Raw genomic sequence first — 24,313 nt, 5'->3', positions numbered from 1 at the left:
TAGTGAGTTAATGGTGGTCAAAGGATCGTAGTTAGAAGATGTTGGTCGGAGGATCATACATGAGCAATGGTCTTCGAAGGATCGTCATTTCGTGATCGTGATCAGAGGGTTATAGTCAGATGATTGTGTTCGAAGGATTATAATCGAGTAATAGTGGTAGAAGGAATGTAATCTAGCAATATTTGTTGGAGGATTAAAATAGGGCAACAAATGTTGTGTGATCATAGTTAGGTGATGATAGTCGGGGGATTGTAGTTTGGCAACCGTTAGAAAGTTGTAGGGCGACAGTGGTTTGAAAATTATAGTCGGATGATGGTGGTCCAATGACTGTAATCAGTCGATAGGGTTTAGAGGAATGTAGTCGGGTGACAATAATCAAAAGATTATAGTCTAACAATGATGATCACAAGATCATAATCGAACAACAGTAGTCAAATGAACATAGTCAACGATAGTAGTCAGGTGATCATTGTCAGGTGAGAGAGGTCAAAGGACCTAGTCAAACTATGATCCGATGATGATGTTATAGTAGTAGTCAAATCATGGTCTGATGATGGTGATTGGTGTTGGAGCTCAAGGAATCTTTAAGCCTTTGAATTCTCTTGGATCTTAAGCTAATGTCTAAGCCCTCTCTCTTGAGCATATATATATATATATATATTAGGCTTGACTATAAGCTAAGAAGCATGCAATATTTGTAGATTATTTAGTCCTCAAATTAATTTCTTAAAGTTTTTAATTTTACTTGAAATGTTTAATTTGGGCTTACTAGAGTCGGATCATATCAATTTTTTATATTCTTGGGTTTGTCTTATTGACACGTTCAATTTGACTATAAAATTCTAAAACCAAAGTTCAAATGGTCCAAGATTTAAATCTAAAAGTTTTCAATTCAAATATGAATCGAGATTCGTGCTCAATTAAGTCAATTTTTGACCATGTATCTTATATATTAGTTAGTGATAAAAGAATACTATTTTATTATGTTTGGCTCTTTTTTTTTTAAAATAAATTTGAATAATTGCTCATGAACACACTACAAGCTTGCTCAAGTTTGCTTACCCCATGTAAGCCATCATCAAAGCTTGTCAGGAAGATGATCGAAGCCACTACAATGAACCTTCTATATATCTAAAGGAAGGTGTTCAACCTCTTAATGAGATCAAGGTCTTTCTGATATAGCTAATTAAAACCTTAAAGCTAATATTTTTTTAATGTTAATCATCTTGGTTACACATAACACAACTTAGTGATCTACACCATTAAGAGCATGATGAAATGATCAATCTCAATGCGCAAATAGAATAATTCTATAAAGATATGAGAAAAAACTTCTTATGACACCTTCAATGTTCCCCATTTGTGCCAATTTGATCTAATATTTAGAATCTTCATAGTTCTAAGATATTGATGATTGATAACCATAGTACCTAATCAATGTGTATCATAAACTTTTTTGGTTTGATGAAATTATGAATGTCTAATCGCAAATCAATAATCACTATCATCAATGTCCAATGTATTGGAACACATTGATTAGTTTCCATAATACTCCTAATTGGGGCTTGTCATGCATGAACCTAATGAGTAAAATTCATAGTTGTTATATGTTGAGACCGACGATTTTCCGAAGTTGTTGGTTGGGACCTAGGCTACGCAAGGAGGCGGGAGCGGCAGTCCCCATCATTATGGATTGTCGCAATGAGTACTTGGATGGTGGCGATGCGGTTCGGTCAGTGGTGAGCGACCATGAATGGTGAGGCTAAGAGATAGAGAGAGATAACAAAGGAGAAGAAGAGGGACCTAGTGTTGGTCTGACAGAGCGAGGAAGAGCATAAGAGAGTCGAGTAGAGTGAAGGAGAGAAAATGACTAGCCGCCCAAATGGGGCATGATGATGGAGTGACAAAATGAGAGAGGAAGAGTGGCGATGAGTCGAATGAAGCAGGGGAGGGAGAGTGGCAGCAAGCATGTCCGATAGGAGAAATTATTACATGCGGTCACCAGATATTATCTGGAGGGCAATAATGACGCGCCACGTCACTTATACACTATGTACCGTTGTGTATCAGGTGACGTGATGCATTTTGATTGACATCCGATAGTCCAGTGACCGCACATAATAATTTCCCGTCGGACAGAGCCAACGGAGTGACGAAGAGAGGGATTTGGGACAACCCGTGAGCTATTTAATGATTAAGGCTTCCTTTGGGACAGCTTTTTCAGAATTTTTAAAAATTATATTTTAGTACAAAAATTTTTAATTTAAAATTTTCTTTTAATATTGAAATCTGTTCTAAATAAAGTCTGAGGCTTCGTTTGGGATTACTTTATTACTGCTTCTTAAAATAATTTTTTAATTCAAAATTTTTAATTTTATAGTAGAAAATTACTTTAAGAAGCATTAAGAAAGTCATCCCAAATATAATCTAAGGCTTCGTTTGGGACGGCTTTTTTATGCTTCTTAATAGAAAAGCCGTTCCAAATGAAACCTAAGTCTTAGTGGAATGTTCAACGAAATTTTCATATTGGGACGGCTATACAAATTTTTTTAATAAAAGGGTTCTTCTGAAATTACTATTGTAAGAACGATGATTTAATTATTTAAATTATAAAAAGTATTTTTTTCATCAATTTTTTTAAAAAATAATGTTAAAGCGGCAAAAAAAAAGTAGAAATTTAAGGCTTTATTTGGGACATCTTTCATATTGCTTTCTAAACAAGCTTTTTAGTATAAATTTTTTAAAAAACAGTAAGAACAAGTTTGCATTAAAAACTATTTTAGAAAAACAGTAAAAAAGCTGTCTCAAACAAAGCATGAGTGAAATTATGATTGTTATATGAAAAAACAAAGCAACAAGAAAGCTGTCTCAAATAGACCCAAGCTTTACGACAAAAAACTCGGCCAATCAATTTGTTTAATGATGATTCCATCATTAATTATCGATGATAAAATTCCCTCATGTAGCAAAAATTTGTTTTCTAGAAAAATAAATTATAAAGTATTATTGTTGCGGGTTGGAACATTTGCGGCGGTATAGAGATATAAAGTTAAACGTCATAGTTTTGTAGGAAGATCAAGCCCATAGAAGGTTATAACATGCCATAAGAGATCCTAGAATTTTTATGTGAAAAATCTTGAAAGAGTGGCATGCCCCGTACATACGGAGAAGGTTTAGGATAAATTCAGAGTGCTCTATCGGACGGCCCATATTGATTCTATTAATCATAGAGCATTCATCAAGCATTTAAGTACTTTAATAATGTTGGAAATAAGTGATCTTAAGCTCGTTGGATTCGTCTCGCCGAGCTAGTCGATTTGACTATAAGCATTGATCATCTAATTTCTGCTTTGAACCTTCCGAATGTTCTTCAATCCCTTGATTTGAGCTCATTCGGGCGGTTCGGATTGGATTGATTTTGGTGTCGTTGAGTTCGTCTCTTTGAGATATTCAATTTGATTATAAGTTTGCTTAAATTGGAGCTTAGATGATCCCAAATTTAATTTTGAAAATTTCCAACTCGAATATACCTCGAGATTTATGCTCGAATGTATCAAATATAATTAATATTTAATTTTTCTAGCATCTGTTAAGTTAGATAATGAGCAAGCCCAATTAAATAACAAATACAAGATTTGGTAGATCATACAATTTTTTTTTAATAGCTAAATCTATCGGATCAGGGCTTTAATGCTTCCAAATCAGTCAATTCGAGTGCAAGCTACCCCAATCATCTCTCTTTAACTTTTTTTTGCATGTAATCAAATTCCACACATAGCAAGTGAATTACTATGGTGATATAGTTATCATCTTTTCCATTAGTAAAGTCCATGGCTCATCGAGTTAACCCCCTTAGCTCACCATAATACAAATAGAATGTCATCCCCTCAAATCGTAGAATGATTATTACATGCGGAGTATAGACACAGAGAACAATTATGCTTTCTGACTGTGAATAGTAAAAACACAATGGTGAACAGTAATTGTGCTTTTGCTGTTCACAGTCACACAACCAAACGGTTCTCCGCATTCGGACTCCGCACTTAATAATCTCTCCCAATCATGCCAGTATGTTATCATTATGATACAATCTATTTCTAAAAGATTAGAACTTCTCACAACAACTAAGGTTTTGTTTTGGATAGCTTTCTTACTGTGTTTTAAAGCACATTTTTAGTTGAAAAATTTCTTAAAAACAATAAAAAATTAATGGACAAAATCTATCCCAAACGAAGCCTAAGTGTTATCTTCATTTGTTCAATTTATGCCCACTTATCTATCTTCACATCATTGATAACAATCATTGTCACAAAAATAAATCTAATTACCAATTCAATCTATAAAGCTTTTAAGGTTAGTATGATTCTTGATTATTTTATAGAAGCTTTTAATTTAAATTATTTTCGTTGTGGTTAGTTAATTATTTAATTAGTTACCAATATGCTAACAATTTATTAAATAAATTAGATATAAATATGTTAATTACAATTTAAATTAATCTTAAAAAACTATTATTAAATAATAAAAATATTATTTAAAAATAGTAATACTTCTAGCCTAATTAAAATTTAATTTACTTATTCAATATTGTATTAAATTAGTTAATAATCAATTTAAATGTTATTTATACTAATTATGATTTCAAACAATGAGATCATATATATATATATATAAATTTATTTTTAATTATTAATATTTAAATTCCAGTCTCCCACATCTTTGTCATCGCCACTGTTGTCGATAGCCACAATCGCTTTCACCCTTGACTCTCCATTGGCCATCGCTCATTAGCCACTGTTATCGCCTCCCCGCTGCTCATTGTCTCAACATCATTGTCGTTGCCACCGACCGCCTCTCGTTGTTGGTTGTCACCCATAATCATCATCCGTCATCCACTGACCACCATCATTATTAGTCTTTACATTACATTCATTTGACTATATTTTACACTCATCTAAATAATTTTAAATATATCATTTTTCTTGTACATTATATTCCATTTTATTTTACATTCCTTTTTGATCCAACCAAGTAGCTTTTTAACCAAATACAATCACTTTCATAATTTTCAGAATTTATAACCAAACAGCTTCTTAATAGTTCAAAAACAATCCTTCTTTCGATTCAATTACATACATGCTCCAGCGCAACACTACAACCAAGAACACAACTCACGTTGGCTTGTTGGTTGAGAGCTTATACTTCCAACTAAGAAGTCTTGGATTCCAGTCTTTCTGTATGCGTTGTGTGTGAATTTGCCTTAAATGACCTAAATGTAAAAAAAAAAAAAACACTACAATCAAGAAAACTTGTCAGATTCTTCAACTCTCCAACAATTAAAATTGAACAGGCCGATATAACTCAACAACTTTTGCTTGCAGTCTAAATAAAAGCACTTTACAGAAAAATTGACTACAGAACTTAAAATCATGCTAAAAAGCAGTAAGGGGCCACTTGGTGTGTACAGGCTCTCACTTTGGACTCCCACCTAATCGAAGTACAGTACCACTAATGGCTCCAGCAAAGTACTCATGACTTTGTGGGAGATGGGCAGTTGAATGCCGTGAGCGCTCCACTTCAAAACTTGTCAAAAGCCTTCTTCAAATAGTCTCTCCTCTTCTCTTATTCCCTCTTCACCTCAAGGACTTAGAAGAGCTTCAGGTATGCAAGCCTTTCTTATCTAGGTTCTAGATTTCTTAAACTACATGGGTGTCGGAAAAAGGAGCTTCCTTTGCTTTAAAATGTTAGATCTTGTTCTGCGATTTGATTTTGTTGGGGGTTTTAGGTGGCTGTTTTGGCTTTCTTTGTAGCCTTAGTGGATGGGTTTTGTTCGGAATGCAAAAAGGTTAGATTTTGATGTGGGGCGACAGGTTTTTTGACATTTTATGATTGTGGTGGTCGATGTTGGGGAAAGCTAGGGTTTTTCTTGCTTCCTTTCTTGTCTAAGAAGAGCACTTGCCGTTTGATTAAGCTTGTTCCAGGGTGCTGATGTTCTTAATGTTGCACTGAAGCTGTAACTGTTCATAGATGTCGATTTGGCCTTATAATGACCATGCTGTTTACTGAATTTATATAATGCTTGGTGAAAATAAATGCAGTGATTTCCTCAAATAGAAGGATTTTGTTTGATTGTTTGAGCGCTTGTTGTGAAGCTCCTTTCCTCATGATGAGGCAATCATCAAGCAGGAATCAAAGATACAAGGGGGGTTTTAGATTTAGACATTTCCTTCAGATATGCCTCTTGCTTGCTATATGCATTTGGCTGGTGTACCAGGTCAAGCACTCTCATGACAAGAAAAGAGCTTTTGTAGAGAGGAAAGAAGTTGAAGATCAGGCTTTTTCCTTTCGGTTTGGCAGGAAGGACCTTCCATCAGTCAAGAGGGATGAACTGATGAGAGAGACCCGCGATGTCGATGAAGATGAGTTCCAAGAGCTGGAAATGAAGAAGGAAGATGCCCGAGATGAAGAAGGGGGAGGCGATGTCGATGATTGGATTGATGAGCAAGATCGAGAACAGCGAGGTGACGAAAACGAGCTAGAAATCGAGTTGAAAAATGAAGAAGAGAATGGAAGTCTTGTGGGGGAAGCCAACTCAGTTGATCGCCTGGAACATGTGGATAATTTGACTGAAACAGAGGCAGAACATGCAGATGCAAGAGGTTTGGATGAAGAGAAACCAAACAATATGGATGCAAATCTGAAGGGAAGTTCAACCAATGTATCTGTTGATGTTTCTAATAAGATTTACAATAGTACAAACAATGGGGATTTGAATGGTTTTGTAGGCAATCATAGTAATATTGGCTTGAGAGGAAATGCTACTTTTCATGAAGCTGGTAATCATTCTATGAATGGGACTTCATCAGAGAAAAGTGAATCAGTTTTTGGAGTTTCCAAATATGAAAATGATTCCAACTCAAGTCCAATATCTGTTGAAGAGAGCAATCCCAATTTGTTGCTTACAAATTCAACAACAATAAGATTACCTATGGTTACAACTATTTCCACAACAAATCTGTCTGAAAGTCTTATGGAAAATCGAAACCTTTCCGCAATTGCGAATTCGCCGTCTTACAAAGAGATTATAGTGAATGAAACTGCGAGCTTGATGGTAGTTAGTCAAAAGCAGACCATTCAGAATGCAACTATAGGGGAAAACCATGCTAAATCAAAAGACTTGGTGGTTGAATTTGATCATCATCTCAAGTCGAAGATAAATGAAGAACAAGAATCAGATGATCAGTTTGCGACCATATCTTTCAACAAGAATGAGATTAGTCTGTCTCAAACTACTCTAACAGAAGAAGAGAGGGAGGCTCGCACTGACCTGTCGACATTACCAGAAATCCATAATGATATAAGGCATGATTATGAGGAAACTGAACAGTAATGGCATGTTCTCATCAAACTGAGCCATCTTTTGTAACAAAACTAGTCATGTAGCTAAGAATCCTCTTAAAGTCTCTGTAATATTTTTCATAGTTTTGTAATCAATGAGATTCTATGTTTGGAAAGATAATTTTTTTTCTTATTGACACTTTAATATTAATTTTATCCATTAGACAAATAGAGGTGTTTTTTATGCATTATTATATACAAATATTTTTCTTTTTGTATGGAGGCTAGTCCAACCAACTGCCCTTTCAATATAATTTGAAGATAAGCTACCACTTTAAAAAGGTATTTGTATCCATTTCCAAAATCTTCAGGTCCTTGAAAGCACCCACATAAACATATTACAATATTAGCTGATTTAATAAAAATAAATTTGAAATTATATTTAATATATTGGCCAATTGTAATAGTGCAAGCTCTCTAAACCATTAATATATTATCAGCTTTGACTTAATGACCTGATGATTTTATCCGCTTGGTTTAACTTCCCAGGAGATCATTTATATTAGGAGTACTCTCGTACAAGTGCGTTCGACTTTGAAGTTTTTAATGAAATTTCGTCCATTACATAAAAAAAAAATCTTGATGTTTAAGGATTTAATTTCATTTAACTCAAGAAGTTTCACACTAATAATATAAAAAAAAATTCATAATTTAATTTTCTTACAAATAAGGGAATTTAGCCTATATATATCCATGTATGAGTATGTGATAATATGCTTGTTTAAATTTGTATCTATGAAGTACCATAAGTTAATAATTGTAAATTCTAATTATATTGATTTGAATATTAATATTTAAGTGTATATGTGTTTTTTTTTTCAATTGTTGCGGTGTGTCTTAATTAGTAGAGATTATTATGTGTAGATTTCGTTCCGGATTTTGCGAGGGTACACATTAAATACATAGTACATACACAGCAAAAAATAAAATTGTATATTTGTTGTGTATTTACTATGTAACCTCACAAAATCCAGACGTTTCTCTGTTTGGACTTCGCACATAATAATTTCTCATGTTTTAGGGGGAGTTGAAGTTAGGGTAGATATATTAATAATTAAATTTATTTTTAACTCAAACGTTTACTACTATAAATGAGAGTCAATGATATTTCAACGTCAACATATCGATATATGATTGAATTATCTGATGTCATATAACACAATAGAAGGTTGCTAAAATTTATGGAAACTACGAAGTGTTAGATCCTAGCCAAATCATGATATCACTTGTTAGAAATTGTGTTCCAAGTAGGTCTGAAGTTAGGTTAAATATATTAATGTTCAAATCTATTTTGAACTAAAAATATTAATCTCATGGGTAAATACCAACAACCACTTAGTATTTCAACATTGACATATATTTTAAGTAGTTCATTATGATGAAAAAACTTAAAAAATTTATAATGTTTGTTTGTTACAAATAGTTTATCATAATTTTTTTGGCTCATACTTGCATAATAAACATAGAAGAGAAGTTTTTAAAATGAAAATCAAGTTGAGTGTACTTTTTTAGTATGATTGTTTGTTTTTCTTCTTATCTTGAAAGAGACATGTACAATAATGTCTTTTGACATGATTAAACATATTGTAGTGATAACAATGACATCAAACTTCAGTTGATAGTCATATAAATGTGATGGCTAACATCATTTGATGCTATTCTTGGCAATAAAAATTGAAATGTTGGTCATGACATAGTGATGATAATAAGGCTTTGTTTTTAGCTGTTTAAACTCTTTTATTTTTTCCTTTCAGAAGCTTTTTTCTCAATCACTGTTTCAAAAATGATTTTTTTTAAGCGGCTTTTTAAAAGCAAAACTTTAAAATAGTGGGAAAAACTATCTTTCAAACACACTAATTTTTCTTAACAGGAAAGCTATTAAAATGATGTTTCAAACAAAGACTAAATTTGATAGCGGTGATGGAGAAGTAAGGGTAGAGAGAGAGTGTGGAAAACTTAAAAGCAATGTCTTTGAAAATGCAGTTATGACAAATTAACGTGTGATAGCTACAACAAGCCCAAATGCATGACAGCAAACCTAAAGAGGTTATTGTGTCATACTTGAGGATTGTTGTTATAATATGCCTAAAAGTGTTAACAAATCTATAGGTATTGGTTGTCATTGACCCCAATGTTGTAGCTGCACAACCCAAGGGATTGGTACCTATTGTTGACCTAAAGATCAAGATAGTGCAAATTTGAGTGCAATTATTGTGAGCCCAAGGGTGGGGGATCGGATATATTTAAGGGCTAGGACATTATATAACTTAAGGAGGGGACTATGGCATGATTTGAGGTGTCTATAATAGTCGGGTTAGTGATAATGATTGAATAGTGGCTTTTTGGGTGGCTCACCAAAAATAAAAGTGCCCACGACAACATAGCTCTATGGATGATGTCTATTCAACAACTACAGTGGAGTGTTGTCATGTTTATAGGCTATAATAACTACTCCAAGCAATAGTTAACATAGGTGATGGTGATATCTAAATTTTTCAAAAGCTCTATAAAAATCATGTTCCCAATGTAATGAATTGGGCTTATTTCTAGAGTTGGCCAATTTTTGACTTAGGTATATTCTTTCCCTTTTTTTTTTGTGTTTGGGAAATTTAGGGGCAACACCCATTTTCAATAACAAAAATTAGTTATAAGTGAAAGAAATTTTGCAACTTGAGTAAGAAAGAAACAAAAAACAGTCAATAAGCTGCAACTAGAAAACAAGTAGCTTGTTCCAACAATAGGGCTTAGAAGATAGGAAAAAATAACATAAGAGAAAAAAAGAGACTCATAATGGGCAAAACTACATCAACATCAACAAAAATTTACTAAGAAAGGATGCTCCCTTGGTTGTCTGGAATGACCATTCAAAACATAGAAGCTAGTTGCTGAAGCGTCCATCCAAAAAACCAAAAGCCTAATGTAAACCATTCATCATTGACTATAGATGGTCGCAAATAATCACTAGAATTGAAGAAGGTATCAGGTAAACATGTCAGCCACAAAAATCAAAGAGATACCACCTAATAAACAAAATGCTCTAATAGACAACCAGAAGTAGTTGGGGAACATGTCAAAGCAACTGGAGAACATACCACTAAATGAAATACCATCAATCCATAACCATTCAAGAATAACAGGAAGAAAGCTCAGCAGCTAATTAGCACAGGCCTTAATACCCCATAAATTGCATCCTTATGAAATGATGGCATGGGTTTAATAAGTCTTTCCTAGAGATAACTTGACTAGCTTACTCAAATCAAGCTAACTAAAAAATCATTAGCTTATGATTGATAAAGTATTCAATAATGTTTAATATGTGATTGTCTAGGTGGCATGCATATTTAGAAGAATCTATTCAATAATATTTTTAATACATTATTGATATTTAATGAGAGCTTAGAGATAGTTTAAAAACATGGTTAGAACTTACAATGTTACATAGAAGAAAAGATTCAAATTTATAGTATTACATAATAGGAATATACTAAAAACTAAAATAAAATACAATTTAAATTTAAATTATAAAATTGTTATCTTAAAATAAATGAAGAATTTGAAGATGTAAGATGGATATGCAACAAATTTAAGTAAATATATTTATTCTACATAGACAAAATTATTTAGAATGAAAAGTCATGATCGTTATATCTTCATGCAGCTCTTGTTACCAATTATTCTCTAAATCAATTGAACCCCAAAATTAGCCAACATTTTAAAGATATTTAACTATAAGCATAATTAAGAATATTTTATGCAAATGAGAGATTATTTCCTCTAGATTTTATTTATTTGATAGAACAAATATTTTGGTTAATAATATTTTTAGTCAAATATTCAATTCAACATTAAAAAAAAAATTAAAAAAAAAAAATTCAATATGACAAAAGTTGCTCATTATCAAGCCAATATTAGTTGTAGGCCTATCTGCCCTAATTGCTATCATGCCAACACAACCAAAGAGCATAGATAGCAGGCTATTTATGGAGCCCATAAGAAAGATATTAACATATTTTCTTCTTTAGTTTGATTATATCGGTTTATGATTAAATTTTATTAATTAGCTTATAATTTATCTATTTATTGGTTTAATCCTTATGTGGCTTACAGATACTGAATTAAAAAAAAAAAATTAATAGAAACCCTGTATAATGTACAATAGAAGCTTAATTGTCGCATTGTAGAAAGACTTAATTGGATTGGTGAGCAAATTTCGGGAGACTTAAAGTTTCGTTTGGACGCTTTCTCTTACTGCTTCTTATAAAACAACTTCTTAATACAAAAGTTAACAATTTTTGTACTCGAAACAGCTTTAAGAAGCAGTAAAAAAAGTCATCCCAAGCTTCATTTGGGATAGCATTCTTATTACTTTTAAATCAGCTTTTATTATGAAAATTTTACTAAAAATCTACTTTAGAAAGGCAATAAAAAGGCTATCTCAAATAAAACCTTATTTGTTGTATATAAGTTTAACAAATACAGTAAAAGAGCGAGCAAAAGAAGATAAAATTGGGATATATATATATATATATATATATATATATATATATATATATATATATATATATATATATATATATATATTTTATATAAATATATATATATAGGGTTTAGGGTGAGAGAGAGAAGAATAGTGATGAGAAAGTGGAAACAATGTTGTATAAAATTATTATTTAAACTCTCTTGATAAATTTTCAGTTACTATTTACATGAGTTTATACTTTGATTTGCTTATGGTTTAATTAAGAAGATTTTCATTTATATGATTTAGTTAGACCATCTCCAACCGTCCGACAAACAACCGAATGGAGGCCATCAAACGTCGCAAAAGAACGTCTTTTCCTCCGCCATTTGATCGCGGATGAACAGTGCGACGCCAATATTGGCGTCGCACTGTTCATCTGCGCCATTTTTTCGTGTCTACCGAACATGCGGAAGAAAGACGCGAAAGAAGAGAGCGACAGTTAGGGGGTAAAATGACGTTCGATTGGAGACAAATCACGACACTTTTTGGTTTTACTGTATTTTGGAGTGAAAAATGAGATTTTCGGTTGGAGAAGCTCTTATTGTTATAATGTATGTTGTTTTCTTTATTAGTCGCCTCTATTATTATTTATTTGTTACCTAAATTAGTATTAATTTGGAACAACTTTTTTATTGCTTCTGAAAACAGTTTTTTAGTACAAAAATTAAAAGCCCTTTATTTGGGACAACTTTATTAATGTTTTATAAAACAATTTTTTAGTAGAAAAAAATTTTTGAATTAAAATTTTTTTACTAAAAAATTACTACAAGAAAAGTAAAAAAGTTGTTCCCAAAGAAGCCTTAATTATTCAAAAACTCAAAAACTCTGTTATGACTTATGAAGTCATTACTGTAGTAAGGGCATTTCCAACGGAGAACTCCATTTTTCACGGCAAAATACCACAAAACTCCAAAATGCCGTGATGTTGCTCCAATCGAACGTCATTTTATGTGCTTCTGCGAATGTAACGATCCTTCTCCTTTTCGCGCGTTTTTCCGGTTGAGAGAGCAAAATAGCGTGGGTGAACAGTCCAACGTCAATATTGGTGTCGCACTGTTCACCCGCAAGTAAATGACAGAAGATTTGGCGTTCGGCTGGAGCAACTAAACGACGCCATATGCTCGTTTGACGTTCAGTTGGAGATGCTCTAATGCTTTGAACTCTCAGTGAGTTAATTATAAACATATGGTACTTAGTTTTGATTATTTATATATATAATGTAAACTGCATGACAAGCAAATCTCCTGTTCTGAATTCATCAAGGGCTCAAATTTGCTGGTACAAAATGTGGCGTTGGACCATTTGTCAGATGGCTTTCCTTAGCTTGTAGACTGTAGCTGTATTCCATTTTCAGGTTTGGACTACTGTTGATTAAACTTTTTCACTCCCTTAACTGCTAGAAGATAGAAGCCATTTTAGACTTTCTAAGGCCGCGGAGATCATCTTGATATGTTGATTGAGAGCTTTCACTATCAATTAAGAGGTTTTAGATTCGAGTCTTACGTATACAATATGTGTGAATTGACCTAAATTTCCAAAAAAAAAAATTACTTTTTGGAGGCCTCTTTACTCTCTTCTTCTATTTGGTTTTCACAAATGGGAATTTGTTGATTCATGCAGGTCAATAACCTTCAACTCTAGTCACATTAAGGTTTTATTTGAGATGGCTTTTTTATTATTTCTTAAAACGTCTTTAAGAATCAGTAAGAAAGCAAGTCTGAGACTAATTTTTGTACTAAAAAACTGCTTTAAGAAATAGTAAAAAAGCCGTCTCAAATGAAACCTAACTTTGCATATAATCAATAACAACAAAACCTCAAAATGCAGTCAATCAAATTCTATACAAAGCAAGTCTGAGTAGGGGTGTCAATTTTTGACACGACCCAAATCTGACCTGGAAAAATCCGGGTTAGGGTCAACCCGGACCCGAAACGGGTCGGGTTCGGGCTCAACAAATCAACCCATTTTAAAAATCGGGTCGGGTTCGGGTTGACCCATCAACCCAAAATTGACACGAAAACTCCTATTTGACTTGGAACCCCGAGATTGACCCATTTTTTGACCCGAAAATTTAATATTGACCCAATTTTTTTACCCGAAAACTATCAATTTTAGGTCAACTTCGGGTCATTCGTGTCGAGTCGGGTTGACCCGGACCTGAATCGGGTCTGGTTCGGGTCCGGAAACCTGGCCTTTTTTTAAAAACGGGTCGGGTTCGGATTGACCCGAACAGTACGGTGTCAGCTCTGAGTTCGACCCGAACCCTGCCCGTTGACCCGAATTGACACCCCTAGGTCTGAGACTATTCAATGTAAATGAGCAGTTTCATGTTCTTAGACAAAAGAGCTACATATGATCAGCTGGTTCTTAATGAAAAAATTCAAATAATTTGTGGACTTTGCCTGAGGGGATTCCTGGAGACATTATTTTGAAAATTATGACGGTGGAGCTAAGCTCTAAGACTCATACTGTTTACTGGTTGGGGGCTGTTTCTCAAACTCTGAATAACTTCTCTAAATTTTATTTTTCTGATATGGAAGATGTTAGTTGGGCTAAATATATTTGGCATAAAGGTTTTGCTTTGAGGTATGCATCCTATGCTTGGATGGCTATTCTTAGGAAACTTAAAACTGCGGATCTTCTGCTTAGTAGAGGGATCTCTGTCACGGCTGAGTGCTCTTTTTGTTCTTACAGCAGGGAATGCCATTCACATTTATTTTTTGAATGTGATTTTTCTTTTAAGCTTATTACTGAGCTTATTCCTGCTTTGGAGAATTTCTACTTGAGACCTAATTTGTTCCAGGTATATGAATTTTTAAGCAATTCTGGGTGTTATAGCCGAGCTGAACTTAATTTTTGTTTCTTGGCTATTGCTGTTTTGGTTTACTGGATTTGGAGGGAACGGAATTCAACAATGTTTATTATTTTTTAGAAATATTATTTATTTATTTCATAAAAATCTTTTAAAACTCTCTTAAATTAATTAAAAACGGGTCAAATCGGATTGATTTCGGGTTTCCAGGTCAATCCAAATCCGGCCCTATTTTACAAATGGGTTGAAATCCCTAACCCGAACCCAACCAAGTTCGGGTTGACCCGAACCCGAATATTCGGGTCCGATCAAATATTGACACCCTTAGGTGAGTTGAGAGAAATTTCTTCCGTCAACCACTCCGACGCAGACCCGATCTAAATTTTTTTTTTTTAATTTCAATCAAAATAATACTTTCAATCACTAAATTAAGATAAGTTATATCAAATATTAAATAATATAATCTATTTAGTAAATAAGTAAATAACAATATATAGTACTAAAAAAATCCAACCTTCCCCTTTTGGTCACAGTTCAGTCTGATAGCCTACCCTAAGGTATCAGAAGACCCATCTATCATTTGCTTCTAATGCAGGGCTTGAAATCATATGATTTGCTTGAAAGCTGCTTTGGTTGATCTTGACGCGACCTTTCATGGGGGAATCCCAAAACCACCAAATAAAAAACTTCAACTTTTCATCAAATCAGCCAAGAGCTTGTTTTTTTAAGGTGTTCAATACTTGAAAAATGCAAAATCTGATTACACAAACGAGAAGCCAAAGAGATTTTAAGGGTTGAAGATTAAACTTCCACACTTGCATTTCCAGCTCATGGGCTTGTAATTAGAATCGTCATCTTTAGCATTGGTGATCATAAAGGAATGAACGGAAGCACTTCTCTGCTGAGAAGTTGCAGGGACCTGAACTGGCTCGCAGTGGCTGCAAGCGGGGCATCTCCTCTCACACCGAGGTGGCCTAGACCCAATCATGGAGTTCACCGGCAGCATCCCCTCGCTTCTTTCTTCCTGTAATGCAATACAATTACTCCAAGTTTAATTTTTTTCAACTGGAAAGGAAGAATTTGGTCGTATGGAGGAGAAGGGCAAGATCAAAATCTCACCTTTGAAAGCTCCTTGTGGATTACCAGTGACCTACCTGAAATATAATTCTGTTTAAGAAGAGCATTTATGGAGCATATATAGTCACGAATGATTTCTTTCATACCTTGGTTAGTAAAGACACTTTCTTGAGTGGAGGCCGGAAGCAGTATCAGGATTGAAATGAAGAGAAGAAAAGTTCTTAAGATGCTTATGGTGAATGAATGGAGAAGCATTGCAGAATGGAATGAAGTGGGAGGAGAGAGTAAATGGATTGTGATTGTTTCTGGAGTTCTTAAAGGAATTCAGTATGTTGCAGTGGATTCAAAATCTCCCCTGTGGATATTCTTATTTGCTTTATTGGAGAGAGTGAGGGACTAATGTGGCAAAATGGAAGCCTGCAAGGGAGAGAATCAACCAAAAAGGACAACATTTGAAATAAGTGAGGGACCTTTGTTTCCAAAGAGGACAGGGGAACCTCAGAAAACTTTGGTTCTTGTGCCAAAGCACAGAAAGATCAAAGAGAAGGATGGATGAGGATTTTGGATTCTGCCGTGTTAAGTTGACTCTAAGATTGAAGATTTCTTAAAAAAAATCTGATTTTTGACAATTTTGTTGCTGTTTTTGCAATCAAATCCTGATGAAATTCGATGGAGAGAATCAGATTAAATGATTTTAAACTCAGACTGTCAGCTCTAGTTGAGATTATGGGATTAAAAGCTCTTAGAGGATCTGCAAAAGCTTTCCCTATTTGGCTTGGAGAGTGAATGCCGAAGAATCAACAAAAGGACAACACAGCTGGAGAGTAGCGGCTAGACGTAGGGATTCATGCCTGAAGAAGACAATCAGAGAATAACTGTGAGCCTTAAGTTTTCCAACGCACTACCACTCTTGGCTTTGTCTACCCATTGAGTGATGATTATTACTTACTTTAATCTAGAAAGTGTGAGGTCTTTCCTCTTTGCTGCAGCTCCAAAATTTTGCAAAGTTCACTATGTTCAATGCTTCAAGGTCTCTTATATGACAATTTAAGACTTTTATTAGTAGATTTAAGTTTTTTTTTTTTGGAACTTTAGGTCAATTATGTCAAACTCACACACATATACAAAACTAGAACTTAAGGCTTCTCGGTTGATAGTCAAAGCTCTCAACTAACAGACAAAAGTGAGTTGCCTCATTTAATTACTTTTCAATTATATGAAACTAAAATACATTTTTTTTTTGTGAATGGGGATTGAGTGTGAAAGCTCAGAATATACTCATGAAAGATGGATTAAAAAATGCACAAGCATAACAAAATGCAAAATCAGAAAATAGAATCTTGTTAAAAAACAAGACAAAAAAGTTCAAGGGCTCTAAGAGGGTCTAAAATTAGCAGTTCAAGGCAAGATAGGGCTGCAAACGAACCGAGTCTAGCCAAGTATGTGAGTGTTCATGTTTGAGTTCATTTATTATCAACTCGTTCAAGTTTGGATCGTGTTTGATTCGAGCTTTATAGTTTGTGTTCATGTTTGGTTCATGTTTGATTCGTTTAGTGCTTATCGAGCTTTAAACAAACAAGCCTTAATGAGCTATAAAAGAGCTCTACTTCTAGATATTGATTAACTTAACAAACGAGCTTTATCGAGCCTCCTAACAAACAATTATATCAAGCATGTTCATGAACATATTTAGCGAATTTTTTTTAAATTAGGGTAAAATGACAAGAAAAAAAAGACGAGGGAAGGGTTTAGTGTTTTTAATTGTTTTTATCGAACTTATTCACGAGTTCTGAATCGATCACGAATCGAGCTTAATGTCGAGCTTGTTCATGAGCTTTAAATGTTGTTCACGAACATAAATGAGCTGAACACATTAGTGTTCAAACTTGTTTATTTAAGAATCGAGTATTTAAAATATTATTCAACTTTGTTTTTTAGTTAATTAAACATTCACAAAAAAGTTTTAACCGAACCGCACAACGAGTAGCTCGTCGAACGTTTGATTCGCTTGCATCCTAAGGCAAGACTCAAATCAGGAACCAATTATAAATATGGATGATTGTACCGTGATAGAATTGAAAGAAAGAGAAATCTAGGCCCATGGCTACCGACCAATAATTGGGACACAACAAAGTCATCTAATAATTATTGTCCAAATTTCAAAAGTGCTAAAAACCTAGGAAAGTCACAAGAAAGACCAGATGGTTGATCATATTGATTGAAACGAGCCATTAAAAAAGTAGATAATAATTTTAGTCCCTCCAACCTTAATTGCAATTCCATCTTTTTATCTTAGCACTCACATCTCTTTTGATATTAATAAAAGCAATAGAAATAATCGTAATTTTTCTCCCAAAATTTATGCTATTTTTTCTCTCCAAATTTGGTAGATAAAGCAATTATTATAAATAAAATAGAAATTCTTATAGCCTTTAGAGATACTATTTATAACATAATTATGCTCCGAGTTCTAAAGAAAAGATAGAGGATTACAATCTTCCATTAGAATTCCTTCAAATTTTGAATTAAATTACAAATTTAAAAAAAAATCATGGATGTCTAGAAGAGAAGACTGTTAGATAGGCATCCAACATTAGAATTCATAAGAATATTAAGACAAAAGTTGGTGTTGCGGATCAATGGTTTATGATTTTGATGATAGCAAATATTTTATTTCTCTACGACTGCCTTATGTACTGACATTTCAGGTTCACACGATCGGACTGCAATTTGAAATCAGCTCAAGATTGGGTAGACTAGGTCTGAGTCAGTTTGTACATTTTTTCCTTTCTTGAGTCTTGTCACGACCCAACCCGACCGGACGGATCCCGCTCGCATCGGGTCGTGCCTAAACTCAAACTGATTGAACTGATTCCAGGATCTGGCTTTGGAATTTGTTTCAGAACTTTCTTTCAAACATTTACACACAGAAACAGACACACAGAGCTACTATAAACATCAAAATGCAGCGGAACAGATCATCTATCTTTTTCTTCCTAAAAAAAAGAATCATATACAAATACAGCTCATGGCTTTCAGACAGAAAGAAAAACAGAACAGAAAAGTCATGACTGTACAAAAAATCAAAAGTACAAAATACCTATAAAAGATCAGACTCTGAACTCCTACTCCAAAACTTCCTTCCCTTTCCCAGAACCTAAAAACCATGCAGAAAACAAGGATGAGCTACAACAGCTCAGCAAGACATCAAACCTCCAATCAAAATCCTCAGAATACACATCAAACACATCAGACAAAATCCGTATAGAAATCAGATCAACATAATCGTATATCGAATCAGAACAGAAATCACAGAAATCTTAATTCCAGAAATTGAATCAGAATCGTACAGATCAGATCAAATCAGAACAGAACAGAATCGTAGTGTGCAAAAAATAAATCCAAGTAAATCTAGTATAGTCGTCAGTAAAGAGAACATAGTAGCGAAAACCCATCGTAGAAGGTGTCGGCGATGGTCCCCACACGTCCGAATGTATAATTTCGAACGGTGAGGATGTGGCCGAGGTTCGTGGGCTAAAAGAAAGTTTGTGGCTCTTGGCCACGTTACAAGAAGTACAAAGAAAATGTGAGGTAGTAGGCGTCGGTGCTGGCAGAGCTTTAGCCATGTGGTTGAGAAGCTGCCGGTGTGGATGTCCAAGATGCGCATGCCACAAATAGGAGGGAGCCACGGTGGTATGCATAGCTTGTGGTGGTGCGTCGGCATCGGTATGAATGTAGTAAAGACCGTTATGGAGTCGGCCACGTAGAAGCGGTCGAAGATCCTGGGAATCCTTAATTTCAAAGCCGTTAGAGTCAAAAGTTATAGAGATGGAATTGTCACGGGTTAGCTTAGAAACCGAAATCAGATTGTGGGTTAGAGAGGGAACATGCAAGATATTACGTAAATGTAGCTTACGAGGAGTATCGGGAAGCGGAAGAAGACCCTGTCCGGTGTTCTGAATGGAAGCAGAGGAACCATTTGCTACTGAAACAGACGATGAGCCATGGTAGGCGGTCGATTGCTGAATGTTGTTGTTGTCTGGTGTGAGGTGTTCTGATGCACCGGTATCTAGAACCCAATTTTGGGTTGGGTAGGAAGCAGTGTTGGAAAGCATAGCACAGGGTGTGGTGGCTGTTGTAGGAGCGTATTTGAAGTTGCAGCGGTGCCAACAGTTAAGAGCGATGTGACCATTCTTCCCGCAGATTTGGCAGTTGAGGCGTTGCGAACTCGAGTTGTTGGCTGAAGTCGGAGGAGGATTGGGTGCAGATGGTGGGTACAGGTTGTTCTTGAAGTTCTTGGGCGGGCGACGGTTTGTCCGACCGCGTTATTGGTTGTGCGAAGTCGCGTAGAGAGCGGACGGATCGGTGGAATTATTGTGGTGATGTTCTTGATTGATGTAGATTTCTTCGTTGCAAAGTAGCGAATATAGCGAATCTAGATCGGATGGTGTCTGGGAGTTCCGGATGAAGGTTTTGAAGGGGTTGTAAGCAGCAGGTAGACCGTTAAGAGTGTAGAGCATGATGTCTTCGGGATCGACTTTGGAGCCGGAGGCGGCAATGCTGTCGACGCGAGTCTTGACTTGCGTGAGATATTGTTGCATGGATGAATTCTTCATTTGTAGATTGTGAAGTTTGTTCTTGAGTTGAAGAACTCGAGAGCGACAAGTCGATTGAAGCCTTCGTTCAAGAATCGACCAAACTTCGAAGGCGGAGGTTGTGGTGATGACATATGGCAGGATGGAGGGGGAGATGGTAGAGAAAAGGGCCGAAATCAGCGTGCTGTCAATTAGTTTCCAGGCGGCGTGCGCTGCGGGTTGATCGGCCGGTGGGGAAGGGTTGTCTCCGGTGAGATAGCTCAGGTAGCCTGTAGCCGTGAACTGCTGGAGAATTTGGGTTCTCCATATGGGGTAATTTTCGGTGGTGAGAGGATGAGGAAGCAAATTCTTGATGTTGGTGACAAGAAATTTCAGGGATGCCGGAATGACTGGTTCGTTGGGGCAGTTTCCGGCGAGGGCGGTGGAGGAGGGAGGGAGAGAGGAGGCTGAATCTTGATCTCCCATCAAGTAGCTCTTGATACCATGTAGGAAGAAAGGAAAGAACAGGAAAAGCGAAGGAAACAGTAAAGAATATGTGTATATTATTATTAATTAAGCAGAGATATAGTTGTCCTTATATAGGCTAAAGAGAGGGAAAATAGTAAATACAAGCGGAGCACAATAAGATAACTTGTACATGCTAATATTAATTACTTTTCAATTATATGAAACTAAAATACTTTTTTTTTTTGTGAATGGGGATTGAGTGTGAAAGCTTAGAATATACTCATGAAAGATGGATTAAAAAATGCACAAGCATAACAAAATGCAAAATCAGAAAATATAATCTTGTTAAAAAAACAAGACAAAAAAGTTCAAGGGCTCTAAGAGGGTCTAAAATTAGCAGTTCAAGGCAAGATAGGGCTGCAAACGAACCGAGTCTAGCTGAGTATGTGAGTGTTCATGTTTGAGTTCATTTATTATCAACTCGTTCAAGTTTGGATCGTGTTTGATTCGAGCTTTATAGTTTGTGTTCATGTTTGGTTCGTTTAAATCAATAATGTTCATGTTTGGTTCATGATCAGTTCATGTTAGATTCGTTTAGTGCTCATCGAGTTTTAAACAAACAAGCCTTAACGAGCTATAAAAGAGCTCTACTTCTAGATATTGATTAACTTAACAAATGAGCTTTATCGAGCCTCCTAACAAACAATTATATCGAGCATGTTCATGAACATATTTAGCGATTTTTATTAAACTAGGGCAAAATGGCAAGGAAAAAATGACGAGGGAAGGGTTCAGTGTTTTTAATTGAGTTCTTATCGAGCTTATTCACGAGTTCTGAATCGAACACGAATCGAGCTTAATGTCGATTTTGTTCACGAGCTTTAAATGATGCTGTTCACGAACATAAATGAGCTGAACACATTAGTGTTCAAACTTGTTTATTTAAGAATCGAGTATTTAAAATATTATTCAAGTTTATTTTTTTAGTTAATTAAACGATCACAAAAAAGTTTTAACTGAACCGCACAGTGAGTAGCTCGTCGAACGTTTGGTTCCTTGCATCCCTAAGGAAAGACTCAAATCAGGAATCAATTATAAATATGGATGATTGTACCGTGATAAAATTGAAAGAAAGAGAAGATCTAAGCCCATGGCTACCGACCAATAATTGGGACACAACAAAATCGTCTAATCATTATAGTCCAAATTTCAAAAGTGTTAAAAACCTAGGAAAGTCACGAGAAAAACCAAATGGGTGACTAGAATGATTGAAACGAGCCACCAAAAAACTAGATAATAATTTTAGTCCCTCCAACCTTAATTGCAATTCCATCTTTTTATCTTAGCACTCACATCTCTTTTGATATTAATGAAAGCAATATAAATAATCGTAATTTTTCTCCCAAAATTTATGCTATTTTTTCTCTCCAAATTTGGTAGATAATGCAATGATAATAAATAAAATAGAAATTCTTCTAGCCTTTAGAGATACTATTTAAAACATAATTATGCTCCATGTTCTAAAGAAAAGATAGATGATTACAATCTTCCATTAGAATTCCTTCAAATTTTAAATTAAATTACAATTTAAAAAAATATAATTGTGGATTTCTAGAAAAAAGGGGACTTATTCCTAATAGAAGAAGACAGAAAAAAATCTTGGAAATACCAATTAATTCAAATGGAATAAATGATATTAAAATATATGCTTTGATTAAGAAAACAAAGAGAGAAGGGAAGTTGGCCCCTAACATCCTACTAATGAGATAGTCTTGATTGTTACAACGTAGATACTTTGATTGTTAAAGTTAAACTACTCAAAATGGCTTAAAAATCTTATAGGGATAAAAAAAGTTGCCAAACAAAATATGCAATTCTAGACCACCACCTAAGTGAGTATTTAAATCAGTAGCCATTTATGTAATAAACTCTGATTTTCTTTCTTGAACTGAACCAGTCTTCTCCACTTCCATAAGGCAATACCATGCCTTATAAGCCTCGAATTGAGCTTAGGGCTTGATTAGAGAGCTGGTGGTTGGAGGATAAGACAAATGCGCACAAAAGTGAGGAGCGAGAGAATCATCCAAGCAAGAGCAAGTGGATGAAAGAACTTGTGTGGGGATATCATCTCGAGCATGCGGGGTTTGCCAAAGGGCAATAGTAAGCTCAATCGTGGTTTATTGGACATATAATCAGGGAGAATCTCATTGGATATGCCCCTTGTTTGAATCCAAAAATGACTATTACAAGTATGAAAAGGAGCTACATAAGGCAATGCGAGAGCATGTCATCACCTATGTAAGAGTGTAAGGCAATGCGAGAGCATGTCATCACCTATATAAGAGGGTCTATTAAAACATCATTTCAAAAGTTATTATCATGTATAAAAATGCTTAATATGAAGCATCCTGGGATAGTTGTTGATCGTTAGCTTAACACTTTACTACACTTGAGGTATATCTATTTCTCATTTGGTCTATGGATTTAAAGTTGGAAGTAACACAATATTTAGTGCGGATGTAACATTTCTATAAACACATTATAGAGGCACTATTTTCATAACAGGGGCTCAAGAAGCTAATACTTAGATTTTTTAAGTGATTTTTGTAGTTGTTGACTTAGAATATTATGGTGTGTGTATATATTTCATGATTAGATCGAGGAAGCCAAAAGACAATGAAAACTTTAGTGTCTCTGTTAGGCATAATAGTATCATCGTTACTTTATCTATATTATTTCTAGAGGCACACCATGAACCTAACACTCATCATATTATAGAGTTGTATGTATGCAAATCTCCCTATAATAAATATCAGAGTGATGTTTAAAAATGATAGTAATCCTAAAAAGCATAACTTCAAAATCTTACAAAAGAGTTAGATTTTATAAGCACTTCGATAAAATATGGGTCAATAACCCAACTATATACATATATCTAAAGAATTAAGTTGGCTTAAGAGGCGGGCTCATGCTTTCTTCTCTGAGAATAAATACAACTTGATAAAAATCAATATTATATAGAGATTTAATAATAGTATTAAGAGTGCATGCATTTATCTAGTGACAATTTTGTTAGAATTTTTAAGAATAAAATACATAAATGAATCTTTAACGAATGCACTATTGGACTAAATGATAAAATTATTTTAAAAAAGGAAATTGAAAAAAAAAATACAAGGGAGCACTTGAATAAAGCTTACAATTTAATTGTCTATCCCATTAATAAATTTGAACTACATACCCTTAATGGGGATCTTAACAATGGAAGTTGAAAATTAGTATTAGTTAATTAAAATTTTATTATCTTAAACTTATTGTAATATTTTTTACTTTTGATTTAATTTATCTATAAGTTCTTATTTAATATTTTTATAATAAATTACTAATTAATTATTAATTAATATATTTAGTTAGATTAATTATAAATTGATTAGTTTAATATAAATATAACAAATATAATAA

The 24,313-nt window shown here is 34.4% G+C and overlaps 1 protein-coding gene across 1 annotated transcript; it reads left to right on the top strand.

Moving 5' to 3' along the window:
- The first annotated feature begins 5,434 nt into the window (after nucleotides 1-5,434).
- On the top strand, nucleotides 5,435-7,554 carry LOC110095436 (nuclear polyadenylated RNA-binding protein 3-like). Its single transcript, XM_020820979.2, has 2 exons — nucleotides 5,435-5,661; nucleotides 6,099-7,554. Exon 2 carries the CDS (start codon nucleotides 6,164-6,166, stop codon nucleotides 7,388-7,390), a length of 1,227 nt encoding a protein of 408 aa, XP_020676638.1. The 5' UTR covers nucleotides 5,435-5,661; nucleotides 6,099-6,163; the 3' UTR covers nucleotides 7,391-7,554.
- The last annotated feature ends 16,759 nt before the right edge of the window (nucleotides 7,555-24,313 follow it).

The sequence above is a fragment of the Dendrobium catenatum genome, unplaced genomic scaffold (assembly GCF_001605985.2).
Source record: "Dendrobium catenatum unplaced genomic scaffold, ASM160598v2 fragScaff_scaffold_370, whole genome shotgun sequence".
Classification (NCBI taxonomy): Eukaryota; Viridiplantae; Streptophyta; class Magnoliopsida; order Asparagales; family Orchidaceae; genus Dendrobium; species Dendrobium catenatum.
This window is presented reverse-complemented; position numbering and strand designations above follow the sequence as displayed.

Bases quoted from the DNA above. Each gene is read 5' to 3' on its own strand.
- LOC110095436 (XM_020820979.2), top strand. From the start codon at position 6,164: ATGATGAGGCAATCATCAAGCAGGAATCAAAGATACAAGGGGGGTTTT.